Source organism: Miscanthus floridulus, chromosome 19 (assembly GCF_019320115.1).
Source record: "Miscanthus floridulus cultivar M001 chromosome 19, ASM1932011v1, whole genome shotgun sequence".
Classification (NCBI taxonomy): Eukaryota; Viridiplantae; Streptophyta; class Magnoliopsida; order Poales; family Poaceae; genus Miscanthus; species Miscanthus floridulus.
The window spans coordinates 7,176,587-7,198,870 of record NC_089598.1 but is presented as its reverse complement, the minus strand read 5'-3'; the positions used below and the strand labels follow the sequence as shown (position 1 = coordinate 7,198,870).

The following is a 22,284-nucleotide window of genomic DNA, read 5'->3' as shown; positions in this document are numbered from 1 at the left end:
ATAAAAAGGGTTCGCTTTGAAAGAAAAAAAAGATATAAACCATGATGTAATGACCGGAGAAGTTGATGTTGCAGCATCGTTCAGCTGTATGAAGACTGTAAACACGTCTACGAATGAATGGGTTTCAGAAAGCGACGTGATACTGAAACACCACAAGGAGACACAGAAGACCAGAAGGTCCACGAAGCTTCTTCTTCTCCATCGGATCCAGAGTCTCTCAAGCAGTCAAGGGCCAATCAGCATATCACAGGTAAGGTAGGACTGCAAGTCTGCAACTGCCACACAAGGATCATGGCAAAACTAATGCAAATGATTAGCGCTAAAGATGGAGACGGCCTCTTGTAACCGCTCCTGCAATAAACAAGCATAATCCCAAATGCCTGTCTCTCTCGTGCAGTGGCAAAGCACTCAGGTCTGGGGGCACCACAGCCTGGCACCATTTCTCTGCTCCTCACAAGCTCAGGATTCTGATACATGCACATGACATCACAGGTGGCACTTGCCCTCTTGTCTGTTTTGGTTTTCTTTTTTGAAGGAAGTCTGTTTTGGTTTTGGCATGGCTCTCATCTCAATCATCTGCCGCCAAGAAAAATATAGTCACAAATGCATCTTCTGTTCATCAACACAAATATTCAGGTTTTGGGGGACATACCTACCAGATTGGCAACAATTCCATGCATTTTGAATATACATACGTACGTACATATAAATACACATAAAGGAGTACGTGACGTGCCAGATGTCATACTACCTTTCAAGCCAATCATTTGTTGTTCATAGGATGCATACGTGTCTGCTCTGAACAGAAGCGTATGGACAGCACCAAGTCAAAGATTTGCAGATTCGCGCACACGTACAAACAGACCAATCATGACTCAAACATACACACCAGCAGAGGTTTGCCATACCTACAGACACTGCAGGGTTATTATAAGGAACAGCATTCCGTTGATACTACACAGAAACAAGAATTTAGCTGTCATGTCTTATGTTCAGATAAACTCCTCGGCGTCTATAAATAGACCACAGTAGCACGAAATTAAGCATAAGTGCAACCAGCTCCCTAACATCTCCTCCTTCATCTGTCTGCTTCCTACTCTCTACAAAAGAAACATCTCCTTCGTTTGACAAAGATGGCGGAGAAAGCAAGCGCCGCTCGTCTCATCAGAGTTTACAGGGCTGAAAGGCAAAGGAGAGTTCGTCCGCTCCCACGGCGTGGACAGATTAAGCTCAAGATAGCACACATTGTGGTGCGCTCCATCGCTTCCGCACTCCTCAGGGCCCTTTCGCCACCCCCAGTTCTCAATCAGAAATGAACGTGACAAAATTGTAAAGTTAGTTTCTGCTCTAGGTTTGCTCCCTGTGTAATCTGTTTATCAGAAAACGGCAGTATGTAGAGGTCTTTCCTCTCTCTGCGGTATTGGTGTGAGTGAGCTTCATGAATGGCCCTGTGGTCTGTTATTCTCATTTTTCGTGCCTTGCTCCTGTGTTGCGTATTTAGCTTGTTGCTCAGCGTTGTCATTGCTATTAGGCCCATCGCCATCTGATTCTGATTCACTCTCAGAGCTATCGCTATCCGAACTATCTACGCAGACTAGACTCTTTGACGGCTTCATAGTCATACCAACGATACTTCTGATCCATGCCCCCTCGAAAAGAGAATTTCCTGTCGAGGTTGAGCCACCCGTATCCTCCGCATTCGATGAGCTTGACGATGTGCCAGTCAAGAATGTCGAGGCTGCTTTGCAAGCAGTCACGATTTCCTTTTTCGCTTGTTTCAGCTGTGTGCAGAGAAAAAAGATCGATGAGATTCAATATGTGCCAATTTTATAAACTAAATTAATTTGGACAGTATTGCCAATGGATAAGGCTACTGCTACTGTTTCACATAATGGCATAAATTCCTTTGCATCAAGATTTTTAAGAAATATATTTCCAACACAATCTGACAGTGTACCACAACAATTTTCTATTAGATTTCCTTGAGCTAGAAAGAATGCACATTAATTTCTGAGTCTTCCCCATTCTGTTTCAGTTTGGTTAACATGATGGCATGGTCTACTTGCTATCAAGTTTTCAAAGAGTGAGATGCGGAGCACAAAAGTCTAGAAGGTACACATAACTTGAGGGGAAATACATCAAATTCCAATGGTACAACAGGAGATGACAAAACTTCAAGAGAAACATAAAAATAGCAGAAAAGTCCAGAATGCATACCTTTACTGCTGTAGTTTCAGCAACCTCTAGAGCAGCATCACCCGCATTTGCAAAGCGATTGACCCAACCTGCACATAATCAATCACTTTGGAGTCATAAATCAGTTTAATTTTGAAGATGTTTTCATGACTGGACTTCAGTTCAAAATAAAGGGCTTATATTTCAGCAGCCATTATAGACAAGGAACAACCAAATAATTTGTTTACGAATCAAATGGTAAGAAATCATAAGAACCTGGAAGTTTCGGTACTTCAAGCTTTTCGCAGAAGGTATTGCAGAAGTGATTACAGTTTCTTGACAGGAGTTCATATGACTGTCCAGGCCACTCCCAGCTCAGTTCCCTTAGTATCTGATTTACCTTGAGGATACAGCAGTTGGTCTTCCCCAGCACTATGGATTCACGATAAGTGTACATGGGATTTTTGCATGGGGGGCAACTAAAAACCCCGGTGCCACGGTCGCAGTAGCCAAATGACCATTCTTCATCACCGTAGACCTGCTAGTCGAGATGCTCAGGAGTTGATCACAGTAGTGCCTCAACAATAAGCACCTACTAATGAATAAACATGCTAGGAATCCAATCGCAAATAAAATCATTGATACCAATACCATGGATGACTAATTTCCGTAGGATGAATCTACAAAAATTCATTAAAGAGAGCAGTAAATTAGCCTAACAATCAGTGCTCATTCTAGAGGGCCAGGAGGAGCTAAGCAGTTCACAGAACAAGGAGCAGAATGGTTATAAAGAATAAAGAGTGTTTTTTCTTTTCACAATTCATGGCATCATCGTTAGGACGACACAGAGATCTATCTTTTAACACAAGGCTGCATTCAACCCCACTGGATTAATAGGAAATCTCCAAGCCCCCATTGAGAACTACAGTTTGACGCCACACCCTCTTCAAGTAGCACGGTATCAGGACCCAGGCCAAATGGTGACTACTGGCTAGTAGTTACATATATGTATCAGAAGTACAGTTTGTACGCTTGTCAATTCCAACGAAAAATCAAGTTAAATTCTTCACAGGAGCAATAAAAACATAATCGACCCCATTCAGTACCAACAGCATTGAATTAAGATTTGGGGGTAAAAAAACAATTGGACGCATTATATAAAAAAGAACCGATTTCTATCTCTCCAGAAGACGAACCCGCTGGAGTCGTGATCCAATCTTTGCGGGCGTTGCAGGCATCCCAAATGGAGAAAAAAATGGCGGTTGGATCGGGACTCGGGAGGAGAAATGGATGACCTGGATGGCGGTGTGGAAGATGCCGCCTAGACCGATGGCATCCTTGAAGAAGCGGTTGATGTGGAGCACGGTGGTGTCGGAGCCGGCGGTGGCGACGTCGTAGACGTGCGCGACCACATCCTGGCCCATCCCCCGGCGCGGCGCCTCGCCGCCGGAGATCGCTGGAAGGCAGGCCTTTTGCCGTAGTCCAATCTTTTTGCCGGAGAAGATGACGAACCGGGCCCACCTGTCGGACGATCACCGGCTGGGTCCAGGCAGGCAGTCTACACTTTGGATGGCGCCTATTTTACGTTTTCGTTCTCTCGCTCTCTTTTGGGCCTCGCTCTCTTTTGGGCCTCATTTAAATTCAGACCGTGTCACATCAGTTATCATACGAGGGCACTAATAAAAAACTAGACCTGCGAGAATATGACCACCTCAGGTATCGCATTAATAAGAAGATCTTCTCATGTAGGTTTAAAAAACCTCCTAACATCTGCCCCACCTTTACACAGCTGCACCGTCGCCCTATGAGAACGGGTCCGGTCCTTAGACCTATGCTTTGACGTGGGACAGACGAGGAGATTTTTTTAACCCCAGCCTGAAATTCGCTCCCACGGGGAGTCGAACCCAGGACCTGAGGAGTGCCGCAAGGACGCTCTAACCAGTTGGACTAGAATCTATCAGTAATCCGCGAGACAAAGTTATTAAGCCTAATTAATCCATTATTAGCACACGTGTTACTGTAGCACCACATCGTCAAATTATAGACTAATTAGGTTTAAAAGATTTGTTTCACAAATTAGTTGCAAACTGTGTAATTAGTTTTTTTAGTCTATATTTAATACTCCATACATGTGTCTAAACATTCGATGGAATAGGAAGTAAATTTTAGAGGGAGAAACTAAACAAGGCCTTACTCCAAATTTTAAGTCATTTTAGCTTTTTAAGATACAGTATACATTTTGTTATATATCTAGATATACATTATGTATAGATACATATTAAAAGCTACGTATCTAAAAAGCCAAAATAACTCAGAATTTAGAACAGAGGAACACTTACAACGACTTGTTTTTCTCTGTACGGCGGTTTTGCACTCTCCACGCTTGAGTTCATTGTGCATTTAAAAAACTAATGTTTTGACCGCCTCTATCGCCATTTCATTTCATTTATGTTTGGTGTGCATTTATCCTCACTTATAAGCTACTCTCGTAGCTTGGCTAAATTCTCTGGTAACATTATGGCCAAAGGGTTAGATTCTAAAGTTTTGTGATTTGGATTCACTGTTGAGCGTAGAGGAGCAATTATGGTTGACAAATGTCAATCATTTACATGGCAACTTAGATTTGTTATAAAAGGATATATATGGCCATGTTTGGCTTACCCCATATTCGACTTGTTTGGCTTTTTTTTTTCAGCCGAAACAGTGTTTTTCTCTCATAACAATTCAGCCGGAAACGGTGTTTTTCAGTCAGTTTCAGACCAGCGAACGGGCCCTCTCTAGCCCCCCATGTCTTCGCCCCTGCAATCAATGAAATGATGGCAACAAGTCTTATATTATATAGGACCACAAGGTGTCATCGGGCCATCGAGGTATCACTACCACGATGGTGAAGAATATGTATGTACTATGGTTGAGATAGAAATGGCAATGAATACAACAACAACAACAAGGGTGAAAGGTAGCATGACGCTTGACAAAATTGTACCATGTCACGGCTAAGATCTAAGCAATACTCTAAAATAAAGATGGCAACGGGTAAAATCCGCGCGGATACGAGGTTCAATTATCCATATCCGTGAGCTAAAATCCACGCCCGCGCCCACACCCGTTATCCGCCACGGGCAGAAACCGCGTCCGCGCCCACTATCCACGGATAGCGCATGCCCGTGTACCCGCATAGCATTTATACAACAGACATGCAACACATAAATACAAGTATAGAACTCTCAATTCTAGTTTTTCACCATGTTAAAGAACCATCAGGCAAGAGAGAAAACTCATTAGATAAAATTCTAAGCAAGCAAATAAATAAGTCTTACACACATTAGCATTAACAGTCTTACACACATTAACAGTTGGGGCCACATGTCAGGTATTGGAGTGGGTCTGGCGGGTTTGCGGGTGCGGATATCATTTTTTCACGCCCATGAGCAAATATCCGTTGGGTTTAGGGTCATGCACGCGCCCGTACCCGCGGCACATACTTAGACCCATATCCGTGCCCATCGGGTTTCATATCCGCGGGTTTACGGGTATTTTCTACGCCAACTTTACTCTAAAATGGCTCGGCTAGGCCATGGTCTGATCCGACTTTTGCTCAGGTTTGGTCAGTGTCTATAGGAAAAACAAGATGGGAGAAGAGCAATTAATACGAAGAAGAAATGAGATTAGGCTAATGGGATAAAAAAAGTTAAGAAAATCAAATGCTATGCCCTAGTAGAGCTGAGCGTAAATGAAAATGATCATGCAGAGGCCGAGCTTTGGATGGGCCTAGGCTGACTACAGGCCACGTCAAGCCATTCACTACCATGGGCAGCGCTTGAACACCATTCCGTTACCTTGAAAAAAATGATCTTAGACTGAATTTTGCCTTGAAAAAAAAAACGCACCCTAGGATTTTAACTTGCCGGGAGCACATGCACGATTTTAGACTGAATTATTTTACAAAGCGTTTAAGCCTTGTATACGTCGTCCCAAATGTTGTAGATATAATGCATTTTGATACCCGGTGTGTCAGAGCTTAGTTTTGATCCGTCGTCCGCCCTCAACCACTGAGAGAAGGGAATTGAAACTAAAGAAGAAGAGAGGGCTAGAGAGAGAGAGAGAGAAAAAAAAAAGAACGATGAAGCCCATGTAATAAGATTTATAGTACGTATATGTTTGGTTGAGACGCCAAACACTTTTATTTGCATGCCAGGCAGCGGTTTCATCATGTCGTTGATTTTGGTCGCCTGGTGGCAGTGCCTATAAAAACTAATTTATATATGCTGATAAAAACTACTGAAGATATAGAGATGGGAACAGCAGCAGGAAAAAAAATATAATGGAAACAAGTGGCTGCCATATATCGACCGACCGATGGCGATGGCGACAGCGACGGATCCATGCGTGCGTGCAAGTAAAGTGCACGCATTCATGTGTCGTAGTTCCATCGGAGAGAAAATATGTGTGATGTAGGGTTGAGTGCAGGTCACAATTGGACTGAGTTCGTTCATGCGTCGTCAACGATGGATATGCATGCATATGCATGGATTATTACGTTACTGTGGCCTCATTCGCGTGTCCTTAAACCTGGCTTGATCCGCTTCTTTTTTCATTCGAAACAGTGCTTTTCTCTCACAAATTCCTCCAGATTCATCTAGATTTCTTCAGATTACTCTAAAATTCCTCCAAACGAACGGGGTCTGTATATTATATTTGTGTGCATGATGGAGTGTGTGGATGGATAGAAAAGGGCGGCCGGCTAATTGGTTTGGTTTCCGGCCACCACCGGCATACATATACGTATAATAATGCATGATCTCGGCCTGCAGGCCTTGCTTTTACACTGTTATTACTCGTGACACACCGTTGACAGAAAACGCTACAGATATTTTTCAACCGTATTCAAAATCAAATCTGTTTAGAGGAGTTGAGATCTGTCCGTATCCAAATCCAGATATCCAATATCCGATACCATATCTATATCCAAATACTCAAATTACATATTTACGATGCCCATATCAATGGACGGTGAGCTTTGGGAGATCGGCAGCCGGCGGGGGACTGCATGCAGCCTGCAGCAGGGATGGATGGATGTAGGGCCGGTAAATTAAAAAGGCCAGGAAAACGATGGAGCACTAGCGCACGTCGATTGTCGACCACAAAAATTCGATCGGTGAAGATTATCGACGGTGTGCAGCCTACAGTTCTAATGCCCACACAACCAAAATTAAGCATTCTCGAACAATTTTTATTTTTATAACTGTTATTTTCTGAATTTATGCAACAATCTCATATGCTAAATGTTTACACATACACACATGCAGTGTATATACACTGCACCAAATTAGAGGTATGTAGATCCGAAGTGGGCAGGCAGGCAAGCATGGATGCAGAACTAGCTAACCTTTTTTTCTTTTTCTTTTTCTTTTTTTTTTAAAAAAATTGGACCGAAAGTGCCCCCACCGGGGTCGTCTCTGGCTAGCCCCACTAGGCCACTACGACTAGCAAGCTATCTAGCTTCTTTCAATTTCTGTTTATTTGGGCTGATTTGGCTTATAAGCCATGACTGAAAGTACTGTTGGCTGGTTTGGTGTGAGAGAAAAATACTGCCCGTTCACTAATAAGCTATGGTTATACGTCAAATACGACCCAGCGAACATGCTACGTATTGATCTTACATCTCTAAATGTGCTCTTTGTGTGTCTCTCGAGTCTCGACGGTGGACAGTCGCCGCTGCCACCACCGACCCACCCACCCCAAGAAGCAACCCACGTACGCGCATCAGTAATTCATCCTAGTAATTCCAATGGATCCTCTTTTTCTTTTTTTTCTCTATAAAACCATCTATTAAAAAAACTGAATTTGTGTTTTTAGCGAACTATTCCAGCAGTAAAATGAGAAACCCATCCCCTTTCTATTTGGGTGGGACCCATCTATCAATGGCTAAAAGCATCTTCTCCTCTCCGTCTCCTCTCTCAATCTCTCTCGCCCGTTCAGTGTGTGCCCAAGATGCCAGTGATAGAAGGGAAAAGGGGGGATTGGAAAAAAGGCTGCTTACTCGGTTGCTCCCCTTTATGTGAGGGATTAAGGTGAGGTTTTTAAGGGAATGTGAGAAAAAAAATATAGAGAAATAGGATTGAGAAAGAGAATTTGTTGGAGCAGTTTTTTTTCACCTCATTTTTCCTCTATGGCAGTTTTTAAGGAAATGAGTTTGTCTTTCTCAATCTGCTGGTGGAGTTGCTCATAGCTAGCCAACATTACAACTTCCTAGCCCACCTTAAAATAGCATGCACGTTTTAATTTAGCCTTTTTCTTCCTTTATTTTTTACACAAGCGAATGCAAGCTATTATTCAACAATTTATACGTGCGCATTGTATCCTTTTACTTGTTACTTATTACGTGCACAAATCGAAGACAATCTATATTATCTGAAGTTGAAGAGACTATATGTTTCGTCAAGGACTGGTTAAAGCTCGCTTGGGCATACTGTCTTGAACACCCTCTAAGCAGCCCTAGCTAGGAGCACTTGGGTGAATCCCAAAACTAATAGGCTTCCTTTGGAAGACCTGATCCACGGGGTTATCCCGGCCTTTTTCCCTGGCAGGGGGCGTGGAACGTAGCCCCGGGTCAAATTGGTTTGGCGTTTGGAAGTACATGCGAAGGGGGGGCGAGCAGACCCGACACATGCCATTTCCCGGGGTAGCGCTTCCCCATCTCTACCGTTCGGGCGCGGCTTCCCCGTGCGGCGCGAGACGTCGCGACCAACTCGCCGCCACAAGCGTCTCCCTATCTATCATGTCTCCAAACAAATAAGTAGGGCACGAGGGAATGCTGGCCTGGGAACGGACCATCCGCTGAAATCCCCGTGCGAGGAATCTCCTCCCTAGGCTAGTCCGGCCCTGCTTCCAAAGGAAGCCATAGTGTATTAGGATCCTAGCTAGCTACTGGTTATTAGAGTATCTCTACCAGATATCCTATCCAACCTCCTATAGCCAAAAAGTAGTAGTTTAGGAGATGAAAATGTTACGACAGATCTCCTATCTCATCTCCTATACCTATAAATTTTAAGAAATCTGCTAAAAAGCATCATCTCTCCTAACGAAGGAGACAACCCTCTCTCCCCTATCCTAAAACAGTACAAGAGGAGACAAGTTGTAGGTAATCTGCTGTAGCAGTACTATGCTACATCGTACTCTTCTAAAGCAACTTATAGGAGATGCAATATACATTATCTGGTGGAGTTCCTCTTACTAACTAAGGCCCCGTTTGCCAGGGCTTCTCCACTGGCTCCAAAAGCCGTTTGGAGCCGCTTTCTGCCAAACAGGGTAAAATGAAACAACTTCACGCAGGGAGCCCCTTAAAACATCCTAAGACAAAGGATAGACGATTGGCCGCCGGGGCATGCGACCACTAGAGCTCTCGGCCATCGGGGCGCGTAGGTAGCTGAAGCGCGCAGGCCAGCCTATGCGCTCGGCTGCAGGGGCACGCATGCCGCCGGGGGGGGCACGTCTGCCTAGGCACGCGGGCCGCCTGTACGCTTGTCGTCGGAGCAGGCGGGTTGAGGGAGTGGCGGACACGGTTCCTGAGGTTCCTCGTGTTTGTCAGGCAGATAGACAGGGGAAGAAGAAGACATGGATAGAAAAAAAGAAAGGCATTTTGATCTTTTTATTCGTTTTGTCTACTCTAAAGAGTTGTTTTGCTAAAAGGGGTACCAAAACAGCTACAGGTCCACTAGAAGAGCCATTCATGGAGCTGAAGCCCAAGAAACTGCTTCACTAGTGAAGTGACACTACTACACTCGCACCTTTCATAGTCGCGTCGTAACCCACATCGCAGTATATGTACAACAGTGGGTACGCAGCTCTTAGGCTTTAGGCGGCGGGAGTAATGGTGATTTGACGGCCTTGGAAGTTGAAGAAATTCAACACTCACGCGGAATTTACTGTTGGTTGACGCCGGTGGGCAAAATGTGTAACCCAGTCGGCCCGGCTTTTCATACGACGGAGGAAATGCAACCCCAATACCACTGCCGCATCTATCGTTAACCCGTCGGTGGTAGAAGTCTGAACTGTCGGTTGAGGCCTCGCTGTCGTTCCAACCAACGGTGCAAGTATCACACCGTCGTTTCTATCACTACGGCAGTGAAAGTGGTGACACTGATACATCAATTTGTAGTGTGAAGCTATGCCAAACGGTGTCTAATAGTACCACCAATGGATTCCAGCACCCCAGACCCATCTAATAATAGTCCAACTCATCACAGCTTAAAATAATAACTATCCATCCAACAAAAAGTTAATTTAATTGGCTTTTCCAAGCAAGTTAAGAAAGGCTGATTATTAGTTGAAGGATCCAAACAGGGCTCACCAAGTGGCTAGGTCACCTCTTCAGCCGCAGCCCTTTTTAGGGTGGAGGGAGTAGATCGAAGCTTAGATAGATAGATAATCCAAGAACACGTACATAGAGTAGCGCACGCAGGCACGCTTCAGCCGCAGCTCGTGAGATTAGGTGGGGATAATGCATTGCGTAATGTGAAGGCCGAAAGCTAACCAGCAGAGAGTGATATATTCTTCTTCACTGGGGCTGCCAATGCCAATGCAATAATGCAGCAGCACGCCACGCATGTTATCAGAGCACTAGCTAACCTCCCTCTGGCCCGTGATCCATGGCTGATGGCTCCATGCATTGGGATTATGATTCACTAGTAGTACCATGCTATTTGGATTTGGAATTGGAACCAACGACGATCGACAAGCAATAATCCTCATCGGAGTTGGAGATAGATGCATGCACGGGCACGGCGACCCGCGACGACTGTCCCTCTGTTTTTTCCCTCTGATTCTGACCACAATGCTACAAACAACACACCAGCCGACGAGGCAGCAGCACTTTACCAAATAAATATACTCTACTATACTGCTGACTGACTAACTTTTCATCTCCGAAATCAATCTATCCATCTCACAGAAATTTCAGACTCAGCACGACGTTCATCAACCAGTCAGTCACCATGCTAAACTAAAGTTGCTAATTGACGGGCAGTGTCAGTTATTCAGAGCTCATAGCCTACTAATGCTAGTAGTATTCAGGAAGAGAACAGGGCAGCTCATATCAATCGATCTACAATATTTACGGCTGGCTATACGGGTGAGCAGGTATAATAAGCCTAAACCAAAACTACTAAATTAAAGGCAGTTAACTCAAACTAAAGTTTCTACATACGTTTTCCGTAGCACTAAGCCAATATAAAACATAAGAAATTAACTTTCTTCTTCTTCTTATAAACAAGCAATTAAGTGAAGGGCAGTAATTAGGATTGTACATACTTCTTCCGTAGCTGGGAATGACATATGTGCATATATACTGCTAATGGTGTGTTTAGTTCGCGAAATGAAAATTTTTGAATGTCACATCGGATATTTTGGGATGTCGGAAGGGGTTTTCTGATACTAATAAAAAAACTAATTACATAGCTCGCCTGAAAACTGCGAGACGAATTTATTAAGCCTAATTAAGCCATCAGTAGCGCATGTTAGTTACTGTAGCACTTATAATCATGGACTAATTAGTCTTAAAATATTCGTCTCGTAATTTCCAACCAAACTGTTCAATTAGTTTTTTTTCGTCTATATTTAATACTCCATGCATGTGACGTATTATTCGATGCGATAATTTAGGTTGAAAATTTTTTTGGAACTAATACAGGCCTAACATGTAAGTAGGCCGAACCGGTGAAAAGCGATTCAGGCAACCGAAAGAGCTAGTCAGCAAAAGATACATACTAGTAGTAATTTATTACTACCACGGTTTTAGATGTCTCGCTAAAACTATCGCTCCATATCTTTAGAACGAAGTAGCTGTTTGAAAAAAGGTCTAGCTAGTCGTTGTACAATTTAGCCTTAGCTGTTTTTAGGCAGATCGTTGGCTCTGTTCGTTTGGCTTATAAGACGTATTATTTTAGCCAACGAATAATATTTTTTTCTCACGATAAATTAGCCAACAGTACTTTCAGCTATGACTTATTAGCCAACCGAACAGATCACATAGCTCAAAATTTAAAACACTGTTACCTAAATTACATATACGTATAGTAGCACGCACAAAGACACTTCTTAATTATTTTCTTTTCATATCATAGTGGTAAAAAAGTATAAGTCTAAGAAAAGGAGGCACTTGATAGTGGTACAAAAAAGAAAATGCAGGAAAAGGCAGTTGTGGACTTATTAATGAAGGAGATCTCAATTAAAAAAGAAGAAAAAAGGAAGCTTATTAATGAACGAGATCTCAAAGAAGAAGAAGGAGGGAAAAAAAACTTACTCTATTAATGAAGGAGCTAGAGCTGAACAGTGCAGCAAAGGACTCCTATAAATTGGCTGCCGCTACCATCCAATCCACTCCATCATCCCGTGATCTCACGAGTGAGTCACTCCAACACTACTGCGGTTACCAGCACCAGCAGCAGCAGCAATGGCGCTGCGAACGCTCGACCTCGACGCGCCGCCGCTCCTCCATGTACGAAACTCACCGCCTCCATCCTCTCCTCTCTGCTAGTACTGTCATATCATTCATCCATTGCAGCAAAGTCGCGGCGGCCGCGTGCGCGTTTCTTCCTCTTCTTCCTGCGCTAGCTGCACGGTTCTGCTCTTCAATACTCCTCGTGTCCTGCAAATCCCATCCCCCAGCTGTTGAAAGTTGCAAGAGCCAAGAGCGGAACATCCTCTCTGTTCTGCTCTTTCACGCCTTTTTAGTTCTGCGTTCTTCTTCCCGTCATTATGTGCACAATTAATGATTTTTCCTCTTCGGTCGCAAGTTGCACATGGAGGTGTCTCCTGAAATGGCGCACTGAAAAGTGCCGTCTTTTTGCCTCACAATGGGTTAGGTTAGGTACTGCACCGCACTGCAGCAATCTCTCTCGGATTACCAGATATGCTGCTACTTTCGCATGCACAACCAAAGAATTTCGGTGTACTTCTCGTTTTCCCCAACAGATTTCGCACATATTTTCCGAGAATTTTCAATCGAAAGATCAATCTTTTGCCCAAATCGAATTCTACCCAGTCCAGCAATCCAGATCAGCTCATGTATGTAGTAGCAGACAATTTCTGAAGCATACACACTGACGGCCTCCTGTTTCCTGGAACAGGTTCTGCGCTCGCTATGCCTCCTCGTCCTCGCCGCGTCGGCGGCGGTGTCGGGGCGCCACCACGCGCCCTCCCCAGCGCACGGCACCGGGCAGAGCATGTACCTGGCGCCGGCCTGCCGGGCACACACGGCGTCGCTCGCGGACTTCGGCGGCGTCGGCGACGGCACCACCTCCAACACCGCGGCGTTCCGCTCCGCGGTGGACCACCTGTCGCAGTACTCCGGCGAGGACGGCGGCGGCGCCATGCTGTACGTGCCCGCCGGGAAGTGGCTCACGGGGCCATTCAACCTCACCAGCCACTTCACCCTCTTCCTCCACAGCGACGCCGTCATCCTCGCCTCCCAGGTCCGATACGAATTCGGTTTTGATTATGATGATAACTGACCGGATATGACAAAACCGATGTGCCAAATATTTCAATATTCGTACATATGGTGCCTGGCTAAAACGATTTGGTCATCTCAAATATTTCAATTTTTTTATCAGTTTAGATATGCTGCGGTGTCCTGGGCACATCATTTGGTAGTTGCACAAAGTTGTCACCAGACAACAAACAATTCTAGAAATGAATGAGAACATCTTGATTTACTTACTTGTATATACTACTTTCTATGCACTGACTAACCGTTATTCTTGATGCTAGTATCAGAAAAAAAAAATCTTGATTTAATGATTCAATACATAATAGTACACGCGTATTCAGATATTTTGTTTTTTCAGTTCTACATTTTGATAACAAAGCAAGTTTGGTGGTGCAGGACATAAACGAATGGCCGATCATTGATCCCCTGCCTTCGTATGGAAGAGGGAGGGATAAAATTGGAGGAAGATTCGCTAGCCTCATCGGTGGATCAAACCTGACCGATGTAGTCATTACTGGTGAGTGGTCAGAAATGTTCAGTGTTCAGACTGAATGAAAGATGTTGTTCATATCTTCAGTTTCTTTTTTCTCATAATAAGAAACAAATATTCAGAGCCTAACTGGAGCAACGGATAGTTAAACCTGCATATGCTTTCCTGACCCCTCATCCCAAAAAACGTTGTCAAAGTTGTCACCATTCACCAGACGACAGATAATGACTAAACTAGATCCTGAAAGCTGTTCAGTGTTCAGGCTGAAAGGTGTTCATATTCAGAACTCGGTTTGTCTGAAGAAATAAATGTTCAGAGCCTGACCAAGCACTGGATAACTAAAAGAGCACATGGAAATGCTTTCCTCATCCTTCATGCTAAAAAATGTGTTCCTTTTTTCCATTTCAAGACACAATCGATGTAGCACAACATATCTGACTTGGCTGTGGCTGTGATGTCCAAACGTTGCGATTTCATGTTTCAGGTAACAATGGCACAATCGATGGACAGGGTGCGATGTGGTGGTCGAAATTCCACAAGAACAAGCTCAAGTACACGCGTGGGTACCTGATCGAGCTGATGCACTCGGAGACCATCTACATCTCCAACCTGACGCTGCTCAACTCGCCGGCGTGGAACATCCATCCGGTCTACAGCAGGTTGGTGATTTGCTTGTGTGAGGAGGCTTTCGTCTCGTCTGTCGGGAACTAACTAGTAAACTTTGTACAAGCACCTGAAGTCAGAAATGATTTGGACAGCATGCTTATGTGCTGACTTCTGACATCATTGCTCACTCACTCCTATAAAACTGTTATAACGCAGCAACATCGTGGTGCAAGGCATCACCATCCTGGCGCCGACGAACTCGCCCAACACTGACGGCATCAACCCTGGTATGGTATAAGCTCCTTCATTGAAGGATGCAGAAGCTGCTGATTCAGTTAGAAATTATAGTAGAAAGCAAAACTAAGCAGAAATTGATGATGCCTGTCACACACATGGACATGGCCTGACATGGTACGAATCGATGCAGACTCTTGCTCGCACGTCCGGATCGAGGACTGCTACATCGTGTCCGGCGACGACTGCGTGGCGATCAAGAGCGGTTGGGACGAGTACGGCATCTCGTACGGGATGCCGAGCCAGCACATCGTGATCCGTCGGCTGACGTGCGTGTCCCCGACGAGCGCGGTGATCGCGCTGGGCAGCGAGATGTCGGGCGGCATCCAGGACGTGCGCGCGGAGGACATCACGGCGATCAACACCGAGTCCGCCGTGCGCATCAAGACCGCCGTGGGCCGGGGCGCGTACGTGAAGGACGTGTTCGTGCGGGGGATGACGCTCACCACCATGAAGCGGGTGTTCTGGATGACGGGCAACTACAAGTCCCACCCGGACGACAAGTACGACCCCAACGCCATCCCCGTTGTGGACAACATCAGCTACCAGGACGTGGTGGCCACGGGGGTGTACAAGGAGGCGGCGCGGCTCGAGGGCATCCAGGGCGCGCCGTTCCGGGGCATCTGCGTCGCCAACGTCACCGCCGAGCTGTCCAAGTCCAAGAAGTACCCCTGGAGGTGCGCCGACGTCGAGGGCGTGTCGGTTAACGTCAGCCCGGCGCCGTGCGAGCCGCTCCAGGGCGCGCACGGCGGCTCCTGCCCGTTCCCGACCGACACGCTGCCCATCGACCAGGTCACCGTGCAGCAGTGCGCCTACGACGTCCCCGGCGGCGGCAACTAGCAGCTCAAGTCATCTGCGGTATGGTTGATGCAAGGACCAAGGAGTGTATGTGGATGTGGATCACCAGCTAGCAGCCTCGTACAACTTGTAGCGCTGCTCATATACTTAGTCGTCCTGATGCAATGGAACGAAGTATAGTAGTCTGAAGTCTGATGAATGAACACAATAGTCCATGTGAGTGGCGGCAACTAGCAGCTCTAGTCCAAGTAGTAGTCTGAATCTGAACACAGTAACGAGGGAGATACTCTATCTACTGTTCGGCTGATAAATAAGCTGGCTGAAGCTGTTTTGTTGTAAGAGAAAAATACTGTACGTTCTAGCTGATAAGTTCAAGCGAACAGGGCCATGATCTATATCTGCTGATAGTTGAAGATGGTGGCTAATTTTCATGTGAGTTTGTGTCAAAACAAATCAGCTGGCCTGGAATGTCATTTAGATCCGGCTGTTGTTGAGTTTGCTATTGCTTATACAAGCTAGTCTATATCTATATCTGTACCCACTAAAAAGTGACACGGTTTTGGGAGTGTTTGGTTGGCGACCAACCAACGGATGCCGCGCCGCGCCGCAGTTGCGTCGTGTGGTTGCTTTGCTGCCCCATTTGCTCGCCCGTGCTCGTCCAGTTCAATTTGGCTGCCGCACATTCGGCAAGCCAGCCAGAGACTGGGCACGGCATCTTTTGGACACCGTCCAAACGGGGTGCGACAATCCACCTTCGCTTCGCTTCACCCGGTGCGAAAAAAAATGAGCTTCCCACCTCCGCTCTGCCCGCCCGTGCGATCTCCTCCAATCGCGCGAGCACTTCCGCGTTCACCCCGCGCCGCACCCACGTCGCCGCGACGCTGACGACCGCGCCCGCATCCCGCCGCCGCTGGCCCACGTCCGGCTGCCGCCCTCGGCCCCAGGTCCACTCGCGTGGCCTCCGCTCCGCCCCGAGGCACCACCGCCCTGCGCCGCCGTGCCGGGCCAGCCGTCACACGACCGGCGCGGGAGGGAAGGGGGCAGAGTGCGCGCGCGCTCTACCGAGTGGCGGGGGTGAGGCTTGGAGGCCGGCAAGGTAGGGAGAGAGAACGAGGAGGGCGCAGTGGATGGCCGTGGTGACGGCCGTGACAGTACAGTCCACAGCCAGCCGGAGAGAGAGGGCGCCCCGATACTGAAGGAATCCAAATTCAAGGTCTATTTACTGCTGGAACGGTAGGAGTTCATGATCTCAGCGAAAATTCAGTGTGATTTCACTACAAATCTGTCGGTGCTCTGCTTGTTGGAGTTTCAGTTCGTGTTTTGTACACTAAAGGGCTCAAGAAGATGACAATGTCCTCCTGAACTTGATATCTTGCCCAAGTAGTTCATATGTGTGCAGGGGGATCCTCTATCCCTTCTTTGTGTTTGCTGTAGATTTATTGCAATCAGTTCTCAACAGGACAAAGGAGCAAGGGTTATTCAATCTCTCAATCCCTCTTCGATATACTAATGACTTTTTAATTCTTCAGTACGCTGATGACACTCTTATTTTTATGGAAGGATGTGCTAGACAATTGTTTGTGATGAAAGCCCTTCTAAACACTTTTGCTGATTCTACTGGTCTAGAGGTGAACTTCTCTAAGTCAATGCTAGTTCCAATTAATCTCTCGGAGGAAAGGTTTCAACATCTTGCTGCCACCTCCACTGGTAGTCTGCCTTTCACCTACTTGGAGCTCCCATTGGGTACTTCTAAACCAAGGGTCGAAGACTTGCCTTTGGTGACTAGATGTAAAAGGAGGCTGGTCAGCACCCCCTTTTTCTTTCTCAAGCTAGGAAGCTTCAGATGACCAACTCTGTCTTCACATCCCTTCCCATGTTTTTCATGAGCACTTTCCATTTTCATTCAACTGTCACGGAGCAAATTGACAAATACAGAAAGCACTGTCTTTGAAGAGGGTCTGAAGAAAACAACAGAATCAATGCCAAGGCTGCTTGGCCCATGGTGACCAAGTCAAAAGAAGAAGGTGAACTTGGGGTGCTGGACATCAAAACCCAAAATGAGGCTCTACTCCTAAAAAACTTTCACAAGTTTTACAACAGAGCTGACATCCCCTGGGTGCATCTTATCTGGGAGAAATATTATAGTAATAGTAGACTCCCTAATAATGTCAAGAAATGATCATTCTGGTGGAAAGATGTCTTGAAATTGTTGGATAAGTTCAAAAGCATGGCCTCAGTTTCAGTGAGAGATGGTGCTTCTTGCCTTCTCTGAAATGATTGCTGGATGGGTCAACCACTAAGATTAACATTTGCTGAATTGTTCTCTTTTGTCAAGAAGCCTCTCCTTTCACTCCAATGTGCAGCCTCAGTTACTCGCACCTTCAGTCTGTTCAGCCTTCCTCTTTCAACAGAAGCCTTTGCACAATTTCAGCAGTTCAAAATCATCCTACAAAACCTTTAGCTGTCTGATGGTGTTGACACTTGGATGTATATTTGGGGCAGCTCCATTTTTACCTCCAAAAAGGCTTACTGTCAGTTGCGTGGAAGAAGTTGGTCACACTCAATCTATAAATGGATTTGGAAATCCTCTTGCTAGCATAAGCACAAGGTCTTCTTCTGGTTGCTCACTAATGACAGGCTGAGCACCCGTAACATTTTGAGGAGGAAGCACATGCACCTTCCTTCTTACAATTGTGTGCTTTGTTCTTCGAATTCTGAGAAAACTGTTCAGCATCTTTTTTGGGAATGTGAAATGGCTCAAGCCTGCTAGAATCTTGTTGGCATCACAATTAATTTAGCTCTAGACCCTTTACAGATCTTTGAGAGCTTCAAAATGCAGCTAAATGTCAGTTTTTATATGGAAGTTATCATCATTGTGAGTTGGAGTATCTGGAATATTAGGAACGATGCCATTTTCAGAGGACTCCATGTTACCATTCAAAGGGCTTCAGCTGTTTTCAAGATGACTTTTGCCTTGCTCCTGTGGAGGGCTAAAAAGAAATAATTTCCTTCAATTGAATTATGGCTAGAGCACTCTCTGTAATTGTCTTAATTTTATTTGTTTCTTTTTTTGTTTCCTGATTTTCTTTCTGCCTGCTGTCTTCGATGTAACCTCTTGTAAAACTTTTGTTTTTTTGTTGTTAACCTCCTTGGTTACTTTAATAAATTTTCAGTAGGGGCTTCCCAAGTCCCTTTTGTTCCTAAAAAAGTTGGATTTACTATAAACACAGTCCCGATTGCTATGTTTACACTAACCCCTGAAATTAGTCTCCACCTGTCTAGGATGACTATTGCCAAACTGCTCCTGTTTCTTTCTCACAGACCAATATTGAAGCAAACAAATAAGATTGCATGTGCATAGATGAATGCCTCTTAGGAACTGGTTTGGTCTCAGTTGTTATTATGGCCGCAACCTGCGTGTGACATGACGTTAATGTTTAGGCCCTTTCCATGTATAGGCTGGCTTTGTAGTTTTTGTTACCCAAAAGCAAATGCCAATGCCTTAATGTTAACTAATGTGTCGTTTAACGGTACTCCTTATCTGGAGGGTTCAAGTTTCGATCGATATTTGTAGTGCAAAGTACATAGGGCCTTGTGTAGTAGCTGAAGCTTTTATTTCTGTTCTGAATGCCACAATGTCCAAAAGTGTGAGTGACACCAGCACCTCTTTGCATTGAGAGCAAATAACCTTATTGTAGATCGCTGGCAACACTTCTATGTTATCAAATTTATAAATATTGTAGATCACTGGCAGCACTTCTCATTTTTTTAAAGGTAAGCTGCAGCCCAAATTTATATATATGGTACCAGATTTGGCCAGTGCAGTCTAACTGTTTGATGCTATGCAAAATTCAGCAGCTTTGGTTTATGTTCTCTGTTCATATTTGATATATATGTGAACATATTTTTACAATTTTTGCTCATTCAACATTGTCGTGTCTTCTTTGCAGGCTCTCAGATTATTCTTTGCCGTGTCTTCTTGGAAAATTGCAGGTATGTCACCTTGAGTAGGCAATTTCAGTTAATGTTATATGAGAGCTTGCAGGTTTGGTGTTAGAGATGATTTCTCTGTTGGCATCACTATATGGTGTTTCTTTTCTGGATAGTTTCGATGCAAAGTTCTATGCTTAATAATGAAAATATAATATTCTTGTTATTACTAAACTGTAAGGCTTGCAAGTTGAAAAATTTAGTACGTGACTATGTGGGTATGACTCTTCGTGCATATGACTGATAATTTTAGTATGCAACTCTGCACAAATACTAATTAACCCATTTAACCAACAACCATGGATGAATTTCAACATGTTTATCATACAAAAAGAATTACTTTCACTTTGAAGAATGATTTGTAGGTTTTGATTCCACATGAGGACCTTGTCTGGAATAGGCAGGACGAGGAAACCATCAGGACCACCTCTCAGGTTGGTTTCCTCACACAGTCACACCCACCTGAGATTGATCCCTCTCTCCCCCCGTCTTGGATTGCTCGCGAATGTGCTCAGGTCTTTTGTCCATTGGTTTTGTGTCTCTGAAACTAAATGTTGCAGAATTGACCGTGTGAGTTGAAGTGGACTGTGTTAGTGTTGTGGTGACAGGATAAATTAGTATCAGCAGGGATGATTCACCCTGGTTTTATCCATATCATTTTATCAATCAGATGGGTCAATGATATATGATTTTGAACTTGTGTTGCTTTGTGCAGGTTCAAATATGTGATTATGAACTTATCTTCTTTGAGCCTGCAATGCTGAATTTTTTTCTAAATTTTTCATGGTAGAAAACATTGTGCATTCCTTTTGCTTTTGGATTATTATATTACCTGAAATTGAGATCTTGAAATAGTCATATCTTTGGATTATTGGGGTTGCATAAACACTTTTGATATGAGCTGATCCTATTATAATTAAAGTGGTACAAAATATAGTCTGCATTCCTACTCAACCATGTCCCCTGCGCCTGCCAGGAGTTGATCTTGTGCCCGTGCAGCGCCGTCTGAATAATGCACTGTTTTAGGTAAATGCATGGGTCTCTTGTCCCCAAGATGTCTTCCAGTGAGGTCTTGTTAATTCATTTGGTTTATGAAAGCTTTGATGTTAGTGTTGTGGTCTAAATAGTGCCTTGTTTGATCAAGTTTGGTAGTAAACTTAATCTGTTTTTTCATTCATGAATTTCTAATTCCCTACATCATCTGCTCTTTTTTCAGATTAGTATGCTCTTGTATGCTAACTTTGATTTTATTTATTACTTGTAATATTTGCATGGTTAGAAATCTCGGTTCATTAACTTTGTACTATCAAAGATTTCACAAATAAAATAGTATCCCAGTTAATGAACTGCAAGTTTAGTAACCTTGAGCAGTACTTGAACTATTTGTAAGCTTAATTAATTGAAATAGTGGCCTGTAGAAAGGAGTATTACTTGTGATAAATTTAATGGTCAAACACTCAAACCACCATATTGTCTAACTAAAAAAAAGACCGGTATCGACAAGAGTCTGAATATGCAGCACATCAGGTTAAGATTTTCTTACAAGTTGCACTAGCTGACTGAAGAGTATTATTGGTTTTCCTTTGGTTGGACATAACGGTGCTATAAAACAATTGATTGCAGCATTTCTGATTACATTTGAATTAGTTGCAGGACAGCGATGGAATCAATAGGTCTGCAACGCTGGCCTCCACGAGCTGCCATCCTACCCTCCTTACCAGCTCTGCCTTGGATGAGCTCAGGATGTTGGCAACCTTGAGGAGATTGAGCAGGAAACCGCATAGGAGATGACATCCCTCTCCGCCGGCAGCATTCACAGGCTCACGATCTTCTCGATAAGGTGGCAGTGCTTAGTGAGGATACTTCAAAAAATGGAGTCTAGTTTAAAGACTTTGCAGTGGACAATATCTATTTTGAGTGTCTTAATAGTTTTTGATAGTTTTTGTTAGGAACCTTACTAACTTTATACAAAGGTTCCGATTGTATCTATGTCATCCAAGTTTTCTGTTGCAATAAGTTTTCGTCGTACTTCCTCTAGTTTGCAAATATTTGACGTTTGGACATATTAGAAAAGGTTTGAAATATTATTGGAGCCACAAGTTCATGCTGCAATACTAGAGAGGGGAGATGGGTTAGTAGGCATTAACTCGCCATGTGCCCCTCGTGTACGTAACTCGCCATGTGTCCCTCGTGTATGTAACTCACAATGTGGTTGTGTGGCTGCTAGCTGGTCTCGCCTTACCGAGAACAAGTCAAACTCTTGTGTATATGATTGTTGTTTCGTTGCAACGGACATAAACCTAGGTTTCTTTGTCTTCCCAATGTTTTTACATAGCCAATTGAATGTAGCGCTATCTATATCCATAGCAAGATCTAACATCAGGATCTTGACCATGTTAATTGTTGAGAAGAACATGAACAAGGGGAAGCAACTTATAAA

General features: G+C 44.5%; 2 protein-coding genes and 1 long non-coding RNA gene across 4 annotated transcripts; 2 read left to right on the top strand and 1 right to left on the bottom strand.

The window, feature by feature from the left end:
- Positions 1-903: 903 nt before the first annotated feature.
- On the bottom strand, positions 904-3,696 carry LOC136529452 (uncharacterized). The gene is made up of 4 exons (XM_066522530.1): positions 3,471-3,696; positions 2,452-2,713; positions 2,218-2,285; positions 904-1,781 (listed from the first exon to the last, which is right to left on the bottom strand). The coding sequence occupies exons 1-4, from the start codon at positions 3,597-3,599 to the stop codon at positions 1,437-1,439; spliced, it is 804 nt and encodes a 267-aa protein (XP_066378627.1). The 5' UTR covers positions 3,600-3,696; the 3' UTR covers positions 904-1,436.
- An 8,844-nt stretch (positions 3,697-12,540) lies between these two features.
- LOC136527213 (probable polygalacturonase) lies at positions 12,541-16,251 on the top strand. Its single transcript, XM_066519843.1, has 6 exons — positions 12,541-12,673; positions 13,305-13,649; positions 14,063-14,183; positions 14,641-14,815; positions 14,979-15,049; positions 15,190-16,251. Exons 1-6 carry the CDS (start codon positions 12,629-12,631, stop codon positions 15,894-15,896), a joined length of 1,464 nt encoding a protein of 487 aa, XP_066375940.1. The 5' UTR covers positions 12,541-12,628; the 3' UTR covers positions 15,897-16,251.
- Positions 16,252-16,598: 347 nt separating this feature from the next.
- Positions 16,599-21,925, top strand: LOC136529116 (uncharacterized). 2 transcript variants are annotated; one of them, XR_010777207.1, is made up of 4 exons: positions 16,599-17,087; positions 19,805-19,847; positions 20,210-20,278; positions 21,498-21,925. It is a non-coding gene; the product is annotated as an uncharacterized lncRNA (long non-coding RNA). The 2 variants fall into 2 exon arrangements; XR_010777208.1 differs by having other exon boundaries at positions 21,492-21,925.
- The last annotated feature ends 359 nt before the right edge of the window (positions 21,926-22,284 follow it).

Coding starts and splice junctions, on each gene's coding strand:
- LOC136529452 (XM_066522530.1), bottom strand. CDS start 3,599: ATGGGCCAGGATGTGGTCGCGCACGTCTACGACGTCGCCACCGCCGGC. Junction 2,286..2,451: donor TGAAGTACCGAAACTTCCAG/GTTCTTATGATT, acceptor GATTATGTGCAG/GTTGGGTCAATCGCTTTGCA. Junction 1,782..2,217: donor CTGAAACTACAGCAGTAAAG/GTATGCATTCTG, acceptor CTCTGCACACAG/CTGAAACAAGCGAAAAAGGA.
- LOC136527213 (XM_066519843.1), top strand. CDS start 12,629: ATGGCGCTGCGAACGCTCGACCTCGACGCGCCGCCGCTCCTCCAT. Junction 12,674..13,304: donor ACGCGCCGCCGCTCCTCCAT/GTACGAAACTCA, acceptor TTCCTGGAACAG/GTTCTGCGCTCGCTATGCCT. Junction 13,650..14,062: donor CCGTCATCCTCGCCTCCCAG/GTCCGATACGAA, acceptor TTGGTGGTGCAG/GACATAAACGAATGGCCGAT.